At 43.4% G+C, this 10,476-nt stretch overlaps 1 protein-coding gene across 1 annotated transcript; it reads right to left on the reverse strand.

The window, feature by feature from the left end:
* Positions 1 to 1,233: 1,233 nt before the first annotated feature.
* On the reverse strand, positions 1,234 to 8,425 carry EBPL (EBP like). The gene is given in 5 exon segments (XM_081811104.1): positions 1,234 to 1,567; positions 1,789 to 1,997; positions 3,448 to 3,586; positions 8,279 to 8,348; positions 8,351 to 8,425. Coding segments are annotated over 5 exon segments (525 nt in total). The 3' UTR covers positions 1,234 to 1,535.
* Between the last annotated feature and the right edge of the window lie 2,051 nt (positions 8,426 to 10,476).

Raw genomic sequence — 10,476 nt, forward strand, 5'->3', positions numbered from 1 at the left:
CATGTCTTTCTCTGTTTGACTTATTTCGCTCAGCATAATACCCTCCAGTTCCATCCATGTCATTGCAAATGGCAAGATCTCATTCCTTTTGATGGCTGCATAATGTTCCATTGTATAATATACCACATCTTCTTTATCCATTCATCTGTCAATGGACATCTTGGCTCTTTCCACAGTTTGGCTATTGTGGACATTGCTGCTATAAACATCGGGGTGCACTTACCATTTCGGATCCCTACTTTTGTATCTTTGGGGTAAATACCCAGTAGCCACACACACTTTATTCTTGTGCCCCAACCCCAACTGCCTCTCAGTACCTGGGAAATAGAACACAAATGCCAAAACCCCTCACATGTCACCACAAAACAGCAATAATGATAATAATGATCATAAATAAATAAATAAAATAAAAAGAAAAAAAAGGAGGAAGAGTTGAAATGATTTCCACGCTTTTACCCTCTGGATCTCTCAGAAGCATTTCTGAAAGGTGAAACCAATTTTGCATCCAGGACCACAGCCTACATCCTCTGCAGGATAAGAAGACAACTAGAAGGAGGGGACGATGCAGACCGAGCTCGCCGAGCTACAGGATCCACCGCAACTCACCACGTGCCTGGCCTATGTGCCAGACACTTTTCTAGGCAGAGGATACACCTGTGAGCTCAGACTTTAGTAAGAAAGGCATGTGCTGAACAAGTTTATGTAAGTGCCTGCCCCCCTACCTCTGACAGACCTGATACAAGTGCTTCCCCAAACTGGTGTTTTATGAGACACAACGTGGTCATGCTTCCCTCCTGGTATTGGAGGTAAGTGCCAAATCTGTGCGCTTCACTTCTACCCACTACATACGACATTATGGCATGCATTAACTTTACGGTCGTCTTATTATTTCCCACTCTTATTTTCCCTGGGTTCCTATTTCCCAATTTACTTTTTTGTCATATTGTGCAATGTATTTCTGTAAGGCAACTCAATCTTCCTCCTTGAAACAGGACAGATAAAAATCAATCACCTGACTGTGAATCCCCCGAGCTCACCTGTGAGGAGTTAGCCCACTCACAGGGTTCTCCTACTAGCATTTTTGTTGGCTTCACAACTTGGACAAAATACAAATGTAAAACAGGAGCATTCATTTCATTTCTGCCTTCACTTTGGTAACCAAAAGACAAGTGAGAGGATTAAAAGTTGAGGCAACAATACTTTCTTGGAATAAAAAATTAATAGGCTCTACAGTATTTTATGATCATTGGCTTTATTAATGCAGAACGATTAATGCTAGCCATAAAAATGTATAATCAAATGGATTATTATTACAAGTTAAAATTTATTCTCTGTTCCCCATATTGTAATTTAACTGAAAAAAAAAAAACATGATTAACAAAAAGTTGCCACCATACAATCAATTTGAAATAGGCTGTTTAGGAACAACAGTAGAAAAAGAAAGTGTACACAGGAATGCATTACATTTTGACCAACCAAAAAGGTTTGACCCATTCTGGCTTATAAAGCAAGATACCAGTGTTTGTGATTTTGATTCACTTAAACTTTTTCCCTGCACTGGTTCCTTTGTAATACATTTTCTTTCTTTTTTTTTTTTTTAAAGATTTTATTTATTTATTTGAGACAGAGAGAATGAGAGACAGAGAGCATGAGAGGGAGGAGGGTCAGAGGGAGAAGCAGACTCCCTGCCGAGCAGGGAGCCCGATGCGGGACTCGATTCCGGGACTCCAGGATCATGACCTGAGCCGAAGGCAGTCGCTTAACCAACTGAGCCACCCAGGTGCCCCCTGTAATACATTTTCTTGAGTTCTACCCATGACTGCCCCAGTAACAGCCCTGGCATCAGAACCCACACACTATTGAAAAATACCAGATAGACCCCAAAGTAGAGCCAGTTGTCAGTGTTGAGGTTGGGGCCTCCCATAAGCCAGTCTGGGAAGAAGGTCATCCACCCCCCATACAATTCACACACGCACAGGGTAATCTGTATGAAATGCCTGTTAGAGAGAAAGAAACAAGAGCTCAGCGCAGCTGGGCACCCGGAATCCTGACATCTTGTCTTAGATGTCAGCATTAACACAGTCTTCCACAGCAGAAGACCTCTCTGAAGTCAGACCTCAGGTTTTGCACAGCGCTCCTTTGATGGGGCAAGTCAATCTGATTAGTGGAAGACCCATACATCCTCTGGAGAAGCAATACTGCCCTTTCTAGAGGATTATTCTCAGTTAAATAAGGTCTCTCAGGTATCCTGTTCTATTCTTAGGACGATTTACTGAGGTCACACCTCGCCCAGCAAAAGAGACTGAGATGCGAATCTTGCTAAGAGCCACAATATTATCTTACCCGAAAAGGGGATAGTAAGAACAGTCCCTTCCTTGAAGAATACAGTGGGCAGTGAGTCTACAACGAGGGTCATGGAGCCAAAGTTATATCAAGATACCAAGAAGAAATTTAATTTTTCCTGCTATCTAAGTAAAATTGAGTGGGGAAAGGTGGATTAAATGGCCTTGGAGGTTCCATTCAAACCTGAAATTTTGTGATTAAAGCTTTAAAAATGACTCTTCCGGGCGCCTGGGTGGCTCAGTTGGTTAAGCAACTGCCTTCGGCTCAGGTCATGATCCTGGAGTTCCGGGATCGAGTCCCGCATCGGGCTCCCTGCTCGGCAGGGAGTCTGCTTCTCCCTCTGACCCTCCCGACCCTCCCCCCTCTCATGTGCTCTCTCTCTCAGTCTCTCCCTCTCAAATAAATAAATAAAATCTTTAAAAAAAAAAAAAGACTCTTCCATTCAAGATGCTAGAAAATGGAATGCAATTGTGCCTACTTGACATTGTTTTTGGGAATCATCCCCAGGATAGCATTCTATTTGCCCCAGGTCACTGTGTCTGAACAAAGGAGAGGAAGGGAAAGGGTAGGAGGGAGGGCCGAGAGTTCCAAGTCTCAGAGTCTGACTGACGCCAGGCGGTTAATCTTCCATCGCCTCCCCCCTCTCCTCTCCCCTCTCTTCTGCCTTCCTCACATCTTCCATAACCTGCTTCTGGAAAGATTTATCTTGCATGTCTAACTCCAAATTACATAAGAGAATTTACTTGGTGTAAGGTGGAACACAAGTTTTCTAGAGTGATTTGGGTGGGGCGGGGGAGGAAGAATGGAAATATGACCCTTGTATTCTCCAAAATATTGGTGAAAAATCATCCAATGCAGTTCACACTTTCTTGCCTATGCAGTGACTAGGTAGTTCCTAAAACCATATTTCTCATAGTTTTTATTTTGAACGATCTGAAATTATCCTGGTGGCACCATGATTCTTCCCTAACAGAACAATTTTCATTTCTACTCTACTCTTCATCTAACAAATAAATGTGGTCATAATCTACTCCAAACACCACACGGGCGTTGGGACAGCTCATGTGTGTCCTCTCTTCAGCAGGCCAGGAGGCGGGCACTTACCGATAATACTTCTCTTTGACTATGGCATAAATGAGGACTAATGCCAGAGACCCATCCAGGACAACAGTCAGAATTTCCAAAGACACAATGGTTGGGTCAAAATAAAGCCATCTTGCATCAGCTTTGCCATATTCTTTCCCTACAAGTGAAATACATTTTGTTACTCATCTGGCAACCATTTTTATGACAGTCGGTGGAAATGACCTTTTTTTTTCCCCTAAGGAGGAGATAAAAAGAAGAACTGCCCCCCCCCCACCATTCTTCACAATGCCTCGTGGAACACAGGAGGACTGAAGCTAAAACCCATTTGCTACGTGACACGAGTAATAATAACAACGTCACGTGACATTTGTAAAAGGATTTTGGTTCCCAAAGCACTTTCACACATGCATCCTCTTGGCCCCCGCCCTTTTCACTGTAAGCAGAATTCTAAATTAATTCAGCACGGTCAGATTTTGCAAAGACGATCCTTAATAATTATCTTGGTAAACGCGTTACAATTCCTTACTTTAAAATTGCTACGTAAAGTCTGTAGGTATAATCTAGACGTGGGGAAATTTTTATTAAGGAAACGTTTATTTAAAAAAGTGTTTATTAATAATTGAAGAGAAATTGAGTGCCGAGGGGACGGTGGGGGGCATGGTAATGACACAGCCTGGACTACAGAAGGGGTCCCGGATGGACACGGGCGGGGGCGGGGCATTTCAGTGCAGACAGGAGTCACTAAGAACAGCCACCACAGAAGCCTCTGCTGTGGTCACCAGAGAGTGGGCGTGCCCTAAGAAATCCTTCCAGACCCTATTATCAGGATGGTTTCTTCTAGAAAGAATGAAGTGAGAAAGTCATTTTAGAGCTGGACTGAGAGTCATGCCCTGGGAGAACCTCCCTCCCTCCCTCCCTTCCTTCCTTCGTCCTCTTTTTTCCTCTCTCCCTCGTCTCTCCTCTCTCTTTTAATTTATGAAAGTAATACATGCTGCTCGTAAGATCTCAAATGATCAGAGTGAAAAAATGAAAGTCCCACCTCTTCTCGCTTTGATACTGTTCTCACATTACTTAGAAAAGGCATGAATGATCAAATATCAGCTACATTATCTGATTGGTCGGAGCAGCAGGACAAAGCTCTAGTCTCTATTAATGGCCCAAGTTAGGATCCCTCGGGGCCAGGGACAAAGGGTTCTAATGAAGGCTGTCCTGGCAGAAAGAAAGGCCAATAAACAGGATTAGCCATTTAATGAGATAACACACAGACACATGCTGAGCAGAGACTCTGAGAGGCCAGACACTACGGACGGGCCAGGCAGAGCTGCGCTGTCGGTCCCGAGTCAACGGCCAGCCAGGAGCTAACCGGAAAACAACATAATAGTGAAAGTAAGCTTTTCCTCTAAATCTAAACATATATACGGGGGCGCCTGGGTGGCTCAGTCAGTTAAGCCTCTGCCTTCGGCTCAGGTCATGATCCCAGAGTCCTGGGATAGAGCCCCGCATCGGGCTCCCTGCTCCGCGGGGAATCTCCCTCTCCCTCGGCCCCTCACCCAGCTCGTGCTCTCTCTCTCTCTCAAATAAATAAATAAAATCTTAAAAAAAAATAAACATATATACATCTGAAATGTTCCCTCTAGTGCACCCAAAATCTAAGGAATTATCACTAATGTAAAATGTCAGTGCTTTAGGAACTAAGAGATCAGTGGGTGTTTAAACATGCAAAAATAACCCCATTCATTCATTCTTTAATTCAGCAAAGCTTCCGGAGCACAGGAAGGCTCTGTGCCGGGCCTGGCGAATGCAGCCTTAACTAGGATGGGAAACACAGGCGGCCCACTAGGGCTCCCTTTCTGAGGTCAAACTGCACAGTAAGTGACGGCAACTGAATGTGGAACGTAGAGAAAGAGACACTTGGGCCAGATGAGGGAGATGAGGTGTGATCACTTCCTCCTTCCCGCTGTTGGTGAGGAGGGAGCCCCAGCCTTGGGTTATGGGGGTGGCCACACACAACAGGTGGCACTGGACGGACGAGGCTGATGGCAACTTACAAGTCACATACACTCATAGCCGGGGGAAAGAGGGCACTGCGCGCCACCGGGCCATGCGGGGGCTGCACTCAGAACCGGAGCGAACCGGGAAGGGCCGGCAGGAGGCAGACTCTGCAGCAATGAGGCTGGGGCGGCCCCTGGTTCCTGCAGCAGGAACGGGCTTCTTCCAGTAATCCGGGGGGCTGGCAAGGAACTGAAGCCTGCTCCTCAGGGATCTGCGGGCACCGTGCCTGGTCCTTGGGACAAGGAGGGTCGTTCGGCTCATAGGAGGAAGCAGAGTGCTGAGGGGCCTTGCGGTTAGTCCATGTGAAGCCCTCTGGATTTTATCAGCTGTCAATACCTAATACTGGATCTTAATTTCAGGCCTTACACCACTACCCCCCCCCCCCGTTTTATTGAGATGTAATTGACATCTAGCACTGTATGAGTTTAACATGTGCGTCACAATGACTCGGCCTACATACATCATGAAATGATTACAATGCGTTCAGTGAACATACATTCTTCATATAGATACAAAAAATAAGAAAAGACGGTGTGTTCTTCCTTTTGGTGAGAACTCTTTGGATCCATTCTCTTGATAACTTAACAGCAGTGGTAACTAGAGTCATCATATTGTACATTATATCCTCAGTACTTACCTATCTTGTAACTGCAAGTTTGTACTTAGTCACCTTTAACCAATTCCCTCAATCTCCACCCCCCCACCTCTGGTAACCACAAATCTGATCTCTTTTTCTATGAGTTTGAGTTGTTTTTTTTTTAAATTAAGATTCCACATAGAAGGGAGATCATACAATATCTGTCTTTCTCTGTCTGGCTTGTTTCACTTAGCATAATGCCCTCAAGGTCCAACCATGTTGTCACAATGGCAGAATTTCTTGCTTTTTTTTTATGGTTAAATAGTATTCCATTGTGCCCACGTGTATGCACACACACCCCAAACTTCTTTATCCATTCACCTGTCGATGGACACTTAGGTTGCTTCCATGCGTTGGCTATTATGAATAATGCTACCATGAACATGGGGGTGCAGATATCTGATTACTCTTGATACCTGATCAAATTCCTCAACCACCACCCTCTATATCATATCCTATCATCCTGGCCTGCCTGCAGCAAGACTCCTGTTGAGTCGGTCTATTAAGAGTCTCCACTCGATGTTTCTTCTTAGTAATTTTCCATCCACTGACCCCACCAGCTTCTTGGCCATAAAGCTCCACCTGTCCTTGTTGCATCTGGACTTGAGCCCGATCTCGCTTCCCTACTGCAAGACTCCACTGTAGGGGTACCTCCTGAATAAATTCTTCCTTATCATCTTGAACAAGTGTCATGAATAATTCCTCTTTAACAGGGTCCATGTGATGTTTATAGCCCAGCTCTACATCCTGGTGAATCAAAGGATGGTCCGCAGATCAACATCTGGGAGGCTTTACCATAGATCCTCTGAATCAGAATCTGTATTTTAACAAGAGTCCAAGGCAAGCTGGTGCACTTTAAAGTCCGAGAAGAACTACTTTACATTATCTACTGGATTTTCGTTTTCTCAAGAATAAAGGACACCACCATTAAATGAGTTTTTACTTTTTTTAAGGCCAAAAAATGTAAACTGAAGATGACTGATAAAGATCATGTTAGACATTTGCATTTCATGGGACTGGGCCAAAGCTGGGCTGTTCACTTTCTCTGATGCCAGGCCAGGCAGCCAGGGTGGAGGACAATGACTTAGGCTGTGTCCTCCAGCCCTGGGCTTCCCCAGCAACTCTCAGGCACAGTTTAATCCGGCCCACTCATCACATTGCACACACGAATGTGCACAGCAACATTTCCCTCCTGAGGTGGGGGCTCAGGCTCCCCGAGCTACCCCTGGCTGGGACCGGACAGGCATCAAAGACAACTCACATTTTGCTTTGAGAAGCACTAACGATAGCTGCCTGGATTCTCTCGAAGTTTCCTAACTCTAGTGATGAACAGCAGTCCAGACACAGGTCCTGGCTGAAGGACGTGATTTCAGAATTATGGAAGAAATGAGATAAACAATGCAGAATTTCTGATGCAAAGTCTCAAAGAAGTTACCTTGCATAAGGTAATTCTATAATGGTGGCGAAGGATCCTGTTGTTGCCTGGCTCACCTGTTCGTCAAATTTGACACAGTACGTGGGAGGAAGTCGATACTAACTGATGGAATGTTGACTGATTTACAGCAGCATGAAGAAGGTAGGCAAAACTAGTAAATACCTCTGCAGAGCTGGAGGAGCTTTGGAAATTATCTTCAAGACTACATATATATATATATGTATACACACACACACACATATATACACACACATATATAGACCTCGTATGCATATATGATAAAGTGAAGGTTGATGTTAAAAGTATGGAAAAGCACCCAGTTCAAATACTGCAAACTATTCAATCTGCAGTATAAACATATTTTTTAATACACGGCTTTATTGAGATATAATTCACGCATCATACAATTCACCCATTTAAAGTGTACAGTTCAGTGGGTTTTTTGTATATTCATAGATTTGAATCATCACAATGAAATTTTAGAACATTTCATTAACTCCCCAGAAGAAACCCAAACCCCTCACTCTCCATCCCCCTCCTCTGTTCCCCCCTCTAGTCCTAGGCAACCACAAATCTATCATCTGTCTCTAGAGATTCACCTATTCTGGACATTTCATAAAAATGAAATCACACCATTTGTGCGACAGGGACTCATTTAATTGACAGCCATACTTGCAATTAATCTCCTCAAACATTCCAAATGCAAACATTTTAAAATTACTTACACAATGAAGCAATCAAGCCTTTGGAATCTGCAATGTTTCCTACAAAAGACAAGTAGACAAAAGGGCCTTCCTGGAGAGAAGAAAATGAAAACAGGCTCTAATTTAGCATCACAGCCACAGGATGGCACCGCAGATGCGCGGCAGCATCCCCAGGAGCCCACATCCTGGTCTGCGCCCTCCGCACCTCCACGACCCTGTGGGGTGTGAGCCTGGAGCCTGACCGCCCCCCCGCCGACCTTGCAAAAAGATATGCCCAAAGGGAATGTTTATCTAATAAATGCTGTTTTTCAATGATTGGCATGATAAAAATCAGAGGTGTGTTCTTATGGAGAAAAATACATTGAAAATTTTGCACAAGGAAAGAGCTTAAATGTTATATTAAATAGGCTAAACTCTGGATTATTCCAGAGATTTTACACCTTTGAGAAGTACCTCACAGCAGTTCATTTTGTCTCGCCTCAAAAAACAGCCAGGATCTCTCTTAACAAAAGTGGCATTTACATATCTGTCGGAGTTAAACTAGTTATTTTTCCTACATAAGGGCAAATTTAGGAAAATTAAAATCCTTACAGGCTACATTTTAAATTTTAGGTAACGAACATCTGCAGTTACACTGAGGACTTTCCTATCACTGAAGTGCTTCTTTGCTTAAATTTCAAAACTAATTAATTAGAATTCACTGGGGTGTCTAATTGTCATGTTGCTCCTTTGAACAAATTTTATTGCCGGTCACTACGACTTCTTTTCCCATTTCTTTTTACCAATGCAATTGCTTATATGACATTAAAATGATGTCTCTGCCTAATCCCTGCTCACTTATAGTACTACTTCCCAGAGGTTATCACTTAGAGCTGAATTTAGTTCTGGGGGTTATTGCCCTAACTCACAATATACTTACACTGCTATTTCTTTAGATATTCTCAACTGACTGCCAATCCTGAAAAATTATGATTTAACTTATGTCTCCCCTCTGCGTCTCCACTTTTTACAGTTTTTTGATAGTGTAGGGGAGGAAAAACTTCTTCTGCCCTCTTTGACCCTGTAGCTGGCCTAAGAATTAACTGACATGACAGACTAACAGGAGGAAAGCACACACATTTTATTCACTATTTTTACATGTACATGGGAGTCCTTAAAAGTAAAACAAAGACCCAAAGAAGCTGTTAGGCCCAAAAGCTTGTATACTTTGTTTTACACAAAGAACGATAAATTACGGAGATGTGACAAGACAAAGGGGCATGGACTAGGGGACAGTAAATTGTGGGAAAGTGACTAAGAAATATATGAGGGAAACCAGTGGAAGATAAGGGTTATTTTAGTAGGTTTGTTCGTATAGGTCCATTTCGGCATTGACTCCCAGTCTCTGGTGATAAGAACGTTCTTCTCTTCCTGGTGCAGGGAGGGCACCGTTCTCATGGGAAATTTAATGACCTGATTTTAGGTAGAAAGGAGGAGGTCAGAGAGGCCTTCCTGCATCTGCTTTTTTCCAAATGCCTTCAGCTCTTAACCATCAATATGCCAAAACGGCATAGTTTAGAGTGGCACGTCCTGAACCACACCCCCCTTTTTAAAGATTTATTTTATTTATTTGAGAGAGACAGACAGACAGACAGAGAGAACATGTGGGAGGGAGGGAGAAGATCTCACGCAGACTCCATGCTGAGCATGGAGCCTGACGACGCAGGGCTTGATCTCACAACACTGAGATCATGACCTGACCTAAAACCAAGAGTCGGTTGCTTAATCGATTGAACCACCCAGGTACCCCTGAATCCTTTCAAATAGCTGTATTATACTCTTTAATTCTTCCATTAGTTACCAAATTTGTAACTCAGGTAGTAAACTTAAAAACCTCAGCTTCCTCATTCATCAGTGTTGCCCAGCATCTGGACTTCCCAACGTGTAAGATGAGGATGCTAGCCCCTGCCATGCTTTCTTCTTCTCCTCCCCATTTCTAACGCTCAACTTCTGTCTACTTTGCTTGTACATTGCTGAGATTGATTACATTTCCATTCTTGTTCTGTAAACATATTTGTCTTCCTATTTTATATGGATTCTGAAAGCTGAAAATCAACAGCATTTACAATATGGTGATTAGGTAAATGTCATTCACTGCAAAGGGCCACAACTTCTTTCTCTGCAGATCTAGTATTTTGACTCCTGTGTCATTTAAGAAGAATGTGGCAGCTGGAATATCC

This window comes from Leptonychotes weddellii, unplaced genomic scaffold, assembly GCF_054177405.1.
Source record: "Leptonychotes weddellii isolate Sample4059 unplaced genomic scaffold, ASM5417740v2 HiC_scaffold_5594, whole genome shotgun sequence".
In the NCBI taxonomy this organism is placed as follows: domain Eukaryota; kingdom Metazoa; phylum Chordata; class Mammalia; order Carnivora; family Phocidae; genus Leptonychotes; species Leptonychotes weddellii.